The 13,649-nt window shown below is 45.6% G+C and overlaps 1 protein-coding gene across 2 annotated transcripts in view; it reads right to left on the reverse strand.

Moving 5' to 3' along the window:
• Positions 1–13,649, reverse strand: part of FAM120C (family with sequence similarity 120 member C) — a 564,585-nt gene that overhangs the window by 405,249 nt on the left and 145,687 nt on the right. For both annotated transcript variants that reach the window (XM_069209344.1, XM_069209345.1), the window contains exon 8: positions 7,849–8,125. In XM_069209344.1, coding sequence (XP_069065445.1) covers positions 7,849–8,125 — 277 coding nt within the window. The remainder of the gene's footprint in view (positions 1–7,848; positions 8,126–13,649) is intronic.

The following is a 13,649-nucleotide window of genomic DNA, read 5'->3' on the forward strand; positions in this document are numbered from 1 at the left end:
GGCTCTTTGAAGATTTGCTTTGCGTGCCTTAGCATTCCTGGGAGCATAGGCAGGCTCTGGTAGGTGCTATGGGTGGAGGAGAGGGTGTTGAAAAGGAAGTCATCCTCGACAGGTTCCGAGTGTAGCGACACGTTATGGAACTCTGCTGCCCTAGCTACCACCTGTGAATACGCTGTGCTGTCCTCTGGTGGTGAGGGCTTGGTAGGATACGCCTCCGGACTGTTGTCTGACACCGGGGCGTCGTATAGGTCCCAAGCGTCCTGGTCATCTTGGCTCATGGTGGTGTGAGCCGGTGAGTGTGACGGAGTCTGTGCCGGTGATATGTAAGTTACAGGTGGAGGAGAGGGTGGCGGAGTTACCTTCTTCACCACTTTTGTTTGTGGTGCTTGTTCCTGTATTTGGAACTCAAGTCTCCTTTTTCTCCTAATAGGGGGAAGGGTGCTGATCTTCCCTGTTCCACTCTGTATAAAGATCCGCTTTTGAGTGTGGTCTACTTCAGTGGACTGTAACTCTTCCTCGCATCTATGTTTGCGCAATTGAGAGGACAGTGATTGCTCCTCTGAATATGAGCTGGTAGTTGGCTTGGTTGCCGGTCGTTTCGGCACCGAAACTATGTCCTTACTCGTTTTCGGCTCCGAGGCGACTTTTCTCTTTTTTGGAGTCGAAACTTCTCGGCGTCGATCCTCCTCGGTGCCACTGTCTCTGCGTCGAGCAGCTTCGGCTCCGATGTCTCGGCGTCGATCTTTGTCGGCAGCACTTTCTCGGTCCCGAGATTGCTGCGTGCCTGTGTCTCGACCCGAGTCGGACGATCTAGGCACTAGTTCGGCCTTTTTCGGTGCCGATGGGCAGTCACCGACTTTATGGGTTGAGCCATGGCCTGTTGGCAGTGGCGTCCCCTGGGCCTTGTCTGTTTTCTTGTGTGCTTGCTTCGACGTCTTACTCACTGTTTCGTGGACGTCGAATTCCTCTGAGTCCGATTCATGGATAGAGAAGGCTTCCTCTTCTTCTCCTTGTTCCTCGAACTCTCGGTGTCCTGTCGGCGTGGACGCCATCTGTAATCTCCTGGCTCGCCGGTCACGGAGCGTTTTTCGGGATCGAAACGCGCGACAGGCCTCACAAGTTTCTTCCTTGTGCTCGGGCGACAGGCACAGGTTACAGACCAAATGTTGGTCTGTATATGGGTATTTGTTGTAGCATTTAGGGCAGAATCGGAACGGGGTCCGTTCCATGAGCCTCGATGTTACACGCGGTCGGGCCGACCAGGCCCCGACGGGGGATCGAAATTACCCCGAAGGGCTACCGGAGCTCTTCACGATTCGATTCGGTGTCGATTCTATCTAATCCGATCCCGAACGCAACAATACCGACGTAATTTTCCGAATTTCTAACTATCTTTCCGTTTCGAACCCGGACCGAAAAGGAACACGTCCGAACCCGATGGCGGAAAGAAAACAATCGAAGATGGAGTCGACGCCCATGCACAATGGAAGCAAAGGAGGAGGAGTCCCTCGGTCTCGTGACTCGAAAGACTTCTTCAAAGAAAAACAACCTGTAACACTCCGACCCAACACCAGATGGCGGGCTATGCACAACATGTGTATCTGCAGCTACACATGCCATCGAACATATATTTTTCAATATAAAAACCTATTGGCCTGGAGTAAGTCTTTGAGTGTGTGTTCCTCATTTATTGCCTGTGTGTGTACAACAAATGCATAACACTACCCTCTGATAATCCTACTGCTCGACCACACTACCACAAAAATAGAGCATTAGAATTATCTTCTTTTGCCACTATCCCACCTGTAAGGGGAACCCTTGGACTCTGTACACACTATTTCTTACTTTGAGATAGTATATACAGAGCCAACTTCCTACAGGTGCAGTAAGGCGTTGGATCCCCAATAGTTGTCTATGGAGTTGGACCTCGTGACAAACAGGCTGCAGGCTCTGGCTAGGAAACCATTTGGGGACAACAAGCAGGTAGGTAGAAGACTTGAGGTGCTCAGGGACGTAGATGCACCTTTGGTCCTTGTAGGGATCTGGGTTCTGGATGCAATACGCCCCCGCGCAAACCTTTTTGAAGGAATTAGGCCACTAGGGTTAGGAGTATGCCCACTGTTAGAAATGGGGTTTCTGGTTGGCTAGGGTATGCATCTACACCAGGTAGAGCCCACCACTCTAGTCAGGGCGAGGGAGTTACACACCCAAGATAACCCCTGGTCACCCCCTTGGTAGCTTGGCACAAGCAGTCAGGCCTATCCCAGAGCCAATGTGAAAGTGCCTACACAACACACACAACACAATAAATACACCACAAAGGAAACACAACAAGTTATATAAAAATAAACTGTATTGTACAAAACAACATTAGACCAAACATGACATGTATCAGCAATACCCTGCCACACAAGCAGTCGTCAGAACATCAACTAGGTTACTAGTACTCTGCGAAAGCAAGCAGTAGACAGGTAAACATATAGGTTACTATTATTCTGCCCCACCAGCAGTTTTCAGGTTGTTATTACCACCAAAAATGCACAAGTCGGAAAAAAACACAGTATCATAACTGCCAAGACATCCTCCTGAGTGCACATAAAATGAAACATTCCCAAAAGGCAAGTCATTAGTATCACCAACATAGAAGCATACAACAGGAAAACATTTCCAGGTTGCATGTATCATGTAAAAGATTACCAGGAAAACATTGCTGGAACATTCCTATAAGGCATATGTGATAGAACATTCCCCACCCATCCCCATGTCTGCCCTGCAATCCTGAAAGGGATATGTTACCCCAGCAGGGCTATCGGGTGCACCTGCAACTCTATTAGGAGAGTAGGCGGTAAACTCTATCCTTGAAAACAGAGTAGCCAGACAGAGGACTCTGATGGGGATCCTTCCCCACCTGGGTGGTAGTCCTAGAAGGTCGAGGCTCTTCCTACAGATGGGCCACCAGGAGTGGGGTGGGGAGGCGCGGCTCATATGGGTAACACAGGTGCGGGGAGACCTCTCTGGGTTCCCACCTCCAAACTGAAGCAAGGCCATAATGGTTGCCACAGGTTTCCCTACTAGGGGCAATGCGGTGCCTGCCAACTTCTCCCATACTGAGGGGACACAACCCACCACCTCCCAATCTCCTATTCAGAGAGTTATAGTAAGCAGCAGCAACAAGCCAGCACATGAGGGTTTTTGGGACAATGTTGCAGTCCTTCTTGTGCCCTAGAAGGTCACAGGTCAGCCCCTTAAACAGGTCAGTCCTGATGGCAGTTCCTTTCTGCAGCATAAGAGTTCCTCCGGGCAGGTCCGGGCAGTGTCTACAAATGTGGGGGCAGCCTCCTTGTACTAATACTCATTTTGCGTTGCCTCCACAAAACAGGGGAGAAGTGGTTCAAACCAGCACTAACTGGTTCCAGGAATGTCCCCTTTCTCCTCCAGCACTGGCTCCAGACAACAGCATGGGGTAAACGATCCCTTTGTGTGAGGCCAGGGCACAGCTTTACAGATGCAGGTGTGCCCTGCCCCTACCTCTCCCAGCCCCGGAAGACCATTTGATATTTAGATGCAGTCATGTCACACCTCCACACTCCCTGTATACAGACTGTCTGAACAGTACGCACAAAGCCCAGCTGTCCCTCTGCACAGACGTGGCTTGGAGTCAAGCTGCAAAACACCAGAGTCATAAGCACAGAGAAATGCTCACTTTCTAAAAGTGGCAATTCTATAATGGTAATAAAAAAATCCACCTACACCAATGCGCCACCCCTCATAGATCACACAATACCACTTAGACAATGTTAGGGCATTTCCAATGCAATCCCATAAGACAGGAAGCGCTCACAGTAGTGAGAAACTAGATAGTTTGTCACAACCAGAACATGTAGTACATAAAGACATATAGCCCTTCCTTTTACATACACAGCACCCTGCCCATAGGGCTAGCTAGGGCCTACACATGGGGTGAATTATATTTAGTAAAAGGGGAGTTCCAGGCCTGGCAAGTCAACTTAAATCAGGTCCCTTAGGCAGAAACTACGCAAGCAGGCTCTGCGGTGGCAGGCCTTAGACAGGTCTGACATGCTATTTCTGTGGATGGTGCAAGCTGTGCTGCAGGCCCACTAGTAGCATTTAATTTGCAGGCCCTGGGTATAAGGGATACCACTGTACAAGGGACTTACAGATTAAAATTAAATGTGTCAATTAGGTGTAAGCCAATCAAACCAAATTTAGAAGGGAGAGCACATGCACTTTAGCACTGATCAGCAGTGGTAAAGTGTTCAGAGTCCTAACGTCAACAAAAGGGTCAGGAAAAAAACAGGAGAAGGAAGGCAAAAAGTTTGGGGATGACTCTGTAAAAAGGGCCAGGTCCAACACCCACTTCCCAGAGGAAGGAGTCATCCTAAAGGGGGTCAGCGCATTGGCTATCACTTGGCACTCTCTGTATCTGCCCTAAATTCAATATTTAGGTGGCACCCATGAATGCTAGAACTCAGATTTCGATGACCTACGCAGAAAGACACAGAAGAGTAGGACCCCTGCAGAAGAGGAAAAAGCAGCTGACATGCCTGCCTGCTGACTTCACTGGATTCTGCCAAAGAAGACGACTTGTCCTGCAACTGAACCTCCAAGAAACCCAGGAGGACTGCCTGCCTTCTAAGAAGACTCAACTCATGTAAGGAGCAGACCTGCTCAGCAACAAAGTAACAGGAAATGACTCTGCAGACTCAAGAACAGCAAAGACAACACCTCAAGTGACCTCTGCACCCGACATCCACGATCCAAGGCAAACCGAACCAACGGTGCCAGAAAAATGCAGTCCGTGGTCTCATGATATTTCCTGATCTGTAGCGGTGGCAACCTGGGAAATTGGAGCCTAATCAAAGCAAACCCAGAGTCGGGTCACAGTTTGTGGTCTAAAGGTACCCAGAGAATCACACCAGGAATTTAAGTGTGTGATGAAAAAAATTGATTTTGGCGCAAGTCGGCGATTTTATTTTGGGGGGGGGGGGGGGAATAAAGAGGAATAAAAACAACAAACACTTTACAATGATTACATTACTTAGAAATCTATCTGAGAGACAGGGCAAGGTGTGGCCTGGCCGTTTTTTCCTGTAGGGAAATCGCTTTAGGCCAAGTCTACGCTATATTAAAACCGCAAAAAAAGAAATAAATAACCTGTAAAAGGTAAACAGCTTTTAAGACCTCCATTTGCTTTGCTATCTTACTGCTGTCTTCATGACCCCAGGTTAAAGTCAGGGTAGCTACTGCCCCTGCGCACCCTCACTGAGTTCCGTCTGGTAAGTGCTGCATGACTGCATCCTTGCTCACTCTTGTCTTTGGCGGCTGAATGAACAGACCATGATGGGCAGTCAGTTTTATATAGAGCGAACTCAATGCAAAAGTATTGGAGGTCTTTACATGAGCAACAGTTACAATACCAAGGACATTTTTTCTGAATGAAAACACAGGAGAGAAGGTAAGGAGCAAGGGAGGCAGGAGGCTGTTTTCATTTTAAGAAGGAATGAGAAAGACATCTATTTAGTGGCTAAATTGTAGGATGTAATTACGAATCCTGAGATCAAATCACAGTGTTTACGCTTGACTAAACTGCATGATCCTCGGCATACTGCTACTAGACCACACTTTGTTTTCCTTGGCCAGCTAATGAAAGTGACGCTTAAAGAAATTTGGTCACTTATGGCAACATAATCAGGGTATTCTTGAATTTGTCCACATTTTAAAACTATTACATACAAATGATGAAGGCACCATTTTTTTTTAAATGTAATGTATGTTAAGAGGTCTTGTTTTTAAATATTTTTTGTGCAATATGCATGCAATTTTTTTCTTTTTACATATTTGTTTTATCTGGCCATACTCAATGTATGGAACATTGTCTTGAAGTAGAGAAACAGTCTGAGGGGGCACACTAAAAAAAAAACCTGCCTGGGGAGATCACCACCATGTTTTCAGGACAGCAGAACACAGCACCAGATCATTGTTTTATTTAATAAAGTACAGGCTTAACCCCTGCACAATGAGTATTGTAGCATGTGCATGTCGTTCGCAAAGTGCACTCTCTTTACAATGCACCCAAGATTCACACACCCCCTTCATGCCCCCCACAAATAAGGCATGCAAGGGATACGGGAAAATACAAGGTTTAATTTTACTGTTAAAATAGCTAGTAATATATTATTGTTTTGCAGTGTTTTATAGCGCATACTAGACCTGCGGGTATAGGAGAGCTGCACACGAGCAACAGTTACAATACACAAAGACACATTCCTTACTTCCTGTGGCGTTCAAGGTAGTTGTGTTGCACTACAGTCAGCAAGAAGGAAACAAATATCTCCCTACAATTCACCCATCTTCAGAACACAAGGCATCCGAATCCTTGCTGAGGTGGATTTCAAAGGTTCAGCAGAGTTTAACTTTGCTGGTGCTGGTAGGGCTGCGTCAGGATCACACAGGATGGTTACTCTGCAAGCCTCTTTGGTAGAGGAGGGGGAAACGCTTCCCTTGTGGCTGGATTACACTGCACTCTGCATGCTAGACCCTTACGGTGAAAGAGCAGAGCAGTGTCGCATTGGTGGTTGGCTGCCATTGGTCCTCTGTTAGCTCTGAGTAGCCACAGAAGGGTTGCGCTGGGCCGGTACTGGTGGTTCTGATGATCTGTCCCAAGCGTTGGGGGCAGGTGATGATGGCAGAACAGAAAATGTTGTTGCTGCTGCTCCTGAGTTGCAGAAAGAGAAGTGAAATCCATAGAGAAAATGTCTCTTTAAAGGAATTCCCTTCCCGCTACAAAGCTCACCTGGTGTGACATCACGCCGCAACTTCTCCCCAAGTGAGAAGTGGGCGTGAAATGAGCATGCACACACCTTTTTTCACACTAGTGGGCATGCTCACTCCAAAGTTACCTCTTGAGGAAAAAAAAAAACAGACCGCCTGTGCCAGTGGCATGAAAACAGAGCCCAATAGTGACCCGTTTCGATGCCCCCTTTTATAAATTGATGGTGTTCAGTGCTGGCAGGATCTGGCCCACTTAAAGCCCTCGGTCACGTGAGTCAAAGTAGTGGCAACGGCATGACGAAGTGGAGATGTGTTTGGACCTGTTGAGTGTCCTTGACCTTTTGCACTTACATGAACACTGCAACTGATGAGAGGTTGCAAGAGCAGGCCCATAGCCTTGACTTCAAACAAAACCGCCCCATCTTTTTGGTCTTTCACAACACAGATTAGCTTGGAGATCAAGAATGGCCTTCAAGCCTAGCTTCAAGACGTGCACGTCCATCGGATTCATCTTTGCTCATCAGCCCCACAGGACACAGTTTTGTTTGGAGCCAAGTTACCAAAGATAGAACTTGTTAGGACTGTTATCAACATCTGCTTATGGCAATCCTTGCACAGTTTGAACACTGGGTTAGGTGGGGAACATATCAATTGCACACTGGGAAAATGTGAAAAGAAATCTGTCTGTAGTCTAAGGGAACAAAAGCTCTGCATGTGCATTAGAAAGCACAGAAAGAAATGAACTGATGTCAGCGTGTGTAAGTGGTGCATATCTAGTGGCCCCTCAATGTGACATCTGGGGTGGAACCAACCGAATATGGGGCCACATGATGCCACCTAAGGGTATGTGACAGAATTGCTCTTGAAAATTGTCTAGATTCAGTCTGGCGCTGGGGATATTCTCACGATGAGGAATCTGCAGTTAGGAATCTGTGTCAGAAACCATTATCAATCACATCAGCAGTTTCCAAGTAGTAAAGGCACAATGAACTTATCTGCCCACAGGAGGACACAGGTGGTGACTTACAGATATCCAACTGCCCCAATCTTGCTCACCTTTGTGAGCACATGGTAAATGTAGGGGTACATAAGTGCTCTCCGATGCCGATGCTCAGCAACCCGAAGGACTTCAGGTGCCACTGGTGGTAGAGGAGGGGTAGTGATGTCCATATGGTTTCTTGTTGACATGGAGAGTAATGATGGTATAGGAGTGCCCGCAGAGCTATTGAGGTTTGCAGCAGAATCACCTCCACCAGACTGTGGTCCCCATCCAGGGGGCATTTTCTCACTAGATGGATCTTCCCAGCCAGACTTGTGCAAGTCCGCCACATGACTGACAAAAGACAAAAACAGTTATTGACTTTTAAACCTTTAGATTTAAGCCTTCATGTAACAAATTTCACTTAAAAAAATCACTTGTAACGGTCATTTAAATTATGCTGCAGAATTCAAGAAAAGGGGGAGGACAATTTAGCCAATTGCTCTTAAGGTAAAATGTGCTCAGTTTAAGTATTATGCTGAAATCTAACCAATACTTCAATTTGCATATCGATTTGGCCATAAAAAGCTAAGGCATCACACTTACAGTATGAAGCTGTCTTCCTTTCAAGCTCAGATAAGAAGCATGGCATAGGGAGCCATCTCCTACATAAAAAGAACAAACTACAATAAGTGTGTCTCTGGTAAAAGGGCGAAGGGAAGACAGCCCTGTAAAACGCTAAATGAGCACTCCCAACAACACAAAAAAGATATTCCGAAGAAGTTCAGACTGCTAGTAAGAAAAACACCTCAACAGATCCCTCCTCCACTTTCTCATTCCCATGGTTACGGATAAAGTTTGTTATGAACTGGTCCAACGGCATTAGATTACAGCACTTTTAACTCTGTCCATCTGATTTTCTTACCATCACTGGACTGCAGAGGAGGAGTACATAGTGATCAAACAGAGCTAACCACGACTGGCAGACTGTTTCAGTCTTTCAAGTCTTATTTGTATCTACTGAGTTTTATAAAACACTCTTAGCCCTAACGGCAGACGATGAAAATGTTATAAAAAAAAATGAGAAAATGAAAAAGATGTTATAGAATGCCATTTACTGCATTTACAACTGTCTACAGTAAAAGGATGCATGGGTTATGAAGATCTTTTTCTGATTTTTGGTTTTACTTTTGCCACAGGGAGCCCTTCACAAACCGTGAAGTCCTTAAGGCTAAAAGGATAAATGCAGGACGCTACACATTTCAAGAGCTGAAGGTTGCAAACAACATTGAAAGAACTTCTGCTGTAATAATGCATCAGCCAACCAGCAGGGGAGGGGGCAGATGCTCTTCATCGAGGCCCATACTAGAGTCACAGACATTTAATTCCATACTGTGTTCTGATGGTGGACACTCATATGAACACTCAGGTTTTCAAAGAGTTGCATAAATGCGCAAAGCCTGACTTGTCAAGAAAACCACGCCCACATAGTGTTAAAGGACTAACAGCCCTCATCCAACAAAAAATACAATTTTAAAAAGTTGGGTTGTTTCTAGAAACGTTATTGTGTACAGCAAAAATTTTTTAATCTATTTTTATTATTTCACAACAACAAGGGAATCCAGGTAAGTAACGCACAACTCATTTCGTAGGACTACTGTACATAGTCATGACAATAATCACATTTATAGTACATACAGTAATATAGGAGCATTTCACAAGACATCTCCTCTACAGTGGCTCCCGTGGGGGGAGGGGAAATGGAATCACTACTGGGCAACCATGGAGGCCCTGATAAAGCAAACATAACCAATAGTGTGTGTAGAGACATGATCAGCGACCACCAAGGGCACGGACCGGTGTAGACGTCTAGCATCCCTTATCCACTGGGTTGCAGCAGTGTGTGAGGCTTGTGGGTCAATTACGTCACCTTATGGCAGTGGTAGCCCTGTAGTTACAGGGTATTCTCTTTAACGCCAGCATATAGCGCTCTTGGCTTCAAGGTTTATAATGTATATGTCCCAATTTTCACCCCCGCCCTTGCCACCCCCCTGGCAGGTTCGGAGCACAGCACATTCGATTCTGCGCATGCCTATTGTACTAGTGTAGCCAGACATTTATCAGTGCCTGGGCGCACAGAGCTTTCCACTGCCTTGTCATCCGCTGTTAAAGAGAACGAACGCCAGATCAATAAATCAATCCGTTTATCCCCTTTGGCAACAAATGCCGAGGAGGCAGAATTCGGAGGTAGGTACTAAGTCTGCTGAAGTGGTTGTGATTTCCGCCTACATTAGATGTACCTGAGGACATTCCCAAACCATGTGGTAGGACCCAGCCTCTGTAAGCTTTGATTTTGGGCATTCAGGTGTGGGAGCAGGGTATATATGTATGATGAGCTTGGGGGGTGGGATGCCGGATGTGTGTAATTAAATTGTGTAAATCGGAATCTAGGATTCCGAGACACCTCTTTAACGTGTTGGTGAACTGGCATCCAAGCCTCATCTGTCAGTGGTTGTGGGAGCACTTGATTCTTCCTAGTTAGCGCCTTCCCGCGTCTGCCAGATCACTAGTCATCAGTGAAAAACTGTCCAGCAATATCAGAATGGCGGAAAGATAACAAGAATTAAAAGTAATCGAGAAGCCTACACCTCAATATGGCTTTATCCGGCAGCTATAGCAGCCTACAAGGAAAATAAAGCACATTCCTCCCTCTTGCTCATAACCGCGGTTAAAGCATTAATTACAGCCCTACCTGTCACACCATGGACACTCTACCCCGAAAAAGGCTGCAACTATGGCTTTTCTGGGAAACATCCCCCTAGCTAACACCTGTAAGGCAATTATGTGGTCAACCGCACACGCTTACTAAATAGTGCGTGGAAATTCTAGCTAGACAACAGGCTATGATTGGCCAGATACTCTTAAGGACCTTAGTTCAGAGATATGCATCATCCACACGCCAGCCACGACTTATGGAAGGCACTGCTTTAGAGTCTATGCAGAGTATATGTAGCCACAGCAACACATACTACGGATCGAAAATGTTCCTTACCCCCTTAGTATCTGTTTGTAGCGTGTAGTGCTGTAGATTTACATGATCCCACCCTCCTACCAAGAGGCCTGTGACTCCGATGACAGGTCTCTTTTCCAATTACATTCTTTTTTGTGCAACACACGTGCATCATATTATGTTGACTCACCACTCCATAAAGATCTCAATCCACTGCGTGAAACACAATCTAACATGGAGTCTATGCCCATGCGCATTGTCAAATACGGGGGAGAGTCACTACAGATCATGTGACTCAAAAGACTTCTTAAAAGAAAAAGAACTTGCCGATGTCTGAGGCGTACAATGGATGGCAGAAGTATGAAGAGCATGTGTAGCTACAGCGAAACATGCTACTAACAGTCTTCTTTTTCACAGCCTTACTTAGTTGGTAGCCACTTGTATGCACAACAATATTTACCTAATACTAGTTTCCAGCTTTGGTATCTTTCATAGATTCACATACTTGAATCATCACGGTCATCGAGATGGTAGTCCCTTGCTAACACTGCTATAGCAGGATAATGTTAAACACAGCCAAAGAGGCAGAAAACAGTGCCACTTCATTAGCCTACCCACATGAACAGAAAAGGTTGGATTTCTTACCTGTAATTGTAGTTCTCCTTCATCAACATTTAACAGTCTTGCCCACGTGTGGGTTTCCAGAGCACTTCTACCAAAGTTGCATTTAGTGTAACACCTACACCTTACTTTGGAATGGTCAAGAAGTACATGTGATAAGTGTCAAATTTAACAGCCTTAGAAGGCTATAGGGCCAAATCCATTAATTTACTCTAAAAACTCAATAAATACATAAAATCCTGAAATGTCACTACAAAGTAAGAAAAGTGACATTTAAAATCAATTTCACAAGCCCTTTCCCCAAGCACATGAAGGGGCAGATCAAGGCAATGTAGCGCTGTAGGCTACAGCTACGCTAGAGTGACCTTCAGCGCCCAATCTGCCCTGTATGTAGCAGCTACATCAGTAGTGTTGATGCTTCAATGTCGCCTTTATCTTTTCCACCAGGGTGGTGGGAGGGTTAATTGAGTTTTCAATGGAGATTCCTGTGAAGAAGAAGGATTACGGGTAAGAAACCATTCTTTCATCTTTCGAGGATGTCTACTGATAATCATTAGCACTGAAATAAATTAGCTAGCTCATACCAGAGTTTGTAACTGAAGATGTTAAAAACACAGATCCATAGACGCGGGCATGGAGGTTTTTCAAGGATACCCGCGCATTTGGGCATCTGCTCTCGAACCTGAATCAAGACAACAGCATCTCTCAAGCAAGACTCCTGCTTTACAGGTCAAAACTAATTTGAATATTTTACAAAGAAGCAGCAGTAGCCCGAAACTACCCAGTTACTCAGTGATAGTTTCGATGCGACAAACACTGTCCGTCACGGGTCACGGTTGCCAAAAAACTGTTTGGACTTTTAAGTCTTTGGTCTTACATAGATAACACTTCAAAAAACCTCATGTCAGAAGAGGGATTTTATACAAAAAAAAAAAAAAGTTAAGGAAATTATTCTTTTCACACGAAAAAATAAAACTACCACAGGGAGGAATGTAGGGTGAGTTTTCGTTAGCAAAGGTGTTGTAAGGAAGCCTTATGAATATGCTCAAAGAGTGAGCTCTTGACTGCCCTTCAGGAAATCGTTAGCTACAAGGAATCTGAAAAACAAGTTTATCAATGATATTTTCGACATGCTTAAACTCTGAAACAGGGATTTTAATAGAATATTAAGCTCTGCCTTGGCTAAATGAGCAAGACCAGCAGTATGACTAAGTGATTCAACCTTACTCATGTGCCCCATCACAGGTAACTGGTCAGTTCATTTTTACGGTGCCTTGATCCTGGGTACAAAATGAACACATTGCTGCATGCCTGCCTGCCTGCCTTTCAGGGGAGGTAGCAGGGTTGCTTAGGACTTTGATCATTATTCCCCAGGAAAATAATTAGGATTAATAGTAAGTTATGTTTTTTTCTTTTCTAGAGGATCCTCATCAATTGTCAAAAGCAATGATTAGATTAGAAAGCTCTTGTTATCAAAAAGGCAGATAAGAAAACGAAACAGAATTAACCCAAACCTTAAGATTCCTCAAACAGGCCAGTCCTTGTGGGATGTAGGAAAGTACCCTCTTTCTTGGCCCGGTTACCCCCATTTTATGCCTGTTGATAGTGTGTCTGACTGTGACCACTGGGATCCTGCTACCCAGGACCCCAGCAATTATGCTTTCGCCCTTCTAACTAGGTAACACACCACACATTTGGTGTAGGAAAGTACCCTCTTTTTTGGCATGGTTATCCCCATTTTCTGTCTGTGTCTACTGGGTTCCTGCTAAGCAGGACTCCAGCAGTTTTGCTCTCTCCTCTAAATTGTAGCTTGTAATTCCCACAACTGGCATACTGGTCCCCCCATGTAAGTCCCAGGTATATGGTACCCAGGGGACTGCAGTTCCAGGGGATCCCTATGGGCTGCAACAGTTATTCTGCCACCCACATGTAGCCCATACAAAGGGTTCTGCAGGCCTGCCATTGCAGCCTGCGTGGAACGGGTGCATACACCTGTTTTCACTACAGGTTACTACACCAGGTCACTATAAGTCACCCCTATGGTACTCCCTCTCAGCCCAGAAGTCAGGATGCAGGTATCTGTGTGTGAGGGCACCTCTGCACTAGCAGCGGTGCCCCCACAAACTCAAGATCTATTTTCCTGGACTTTGTGTGCGGGGACGCCATCTTATGTGTGTACTGGACATTGGTCACTACCTATGTCCAGCTACATAATGGTAACTCCGAACCTGGGCATGTTTGGTATCA

Source organism: Pleurodeles waltl, chromosome 10 (assembly GCF_031143425.1).
Source record: "Pleurodeles waltl isolate 20211129_DDA chromosome 10, aPleWal1.hap1.20221129, whole genome shotgun sequence".
Classification (NCBI taxonomy): Eukaryota; Metazoa; Chordata; class Amphibia; order Caudata; family Salamandridae; genus Pleurodeles; species Pleurodeles waltl.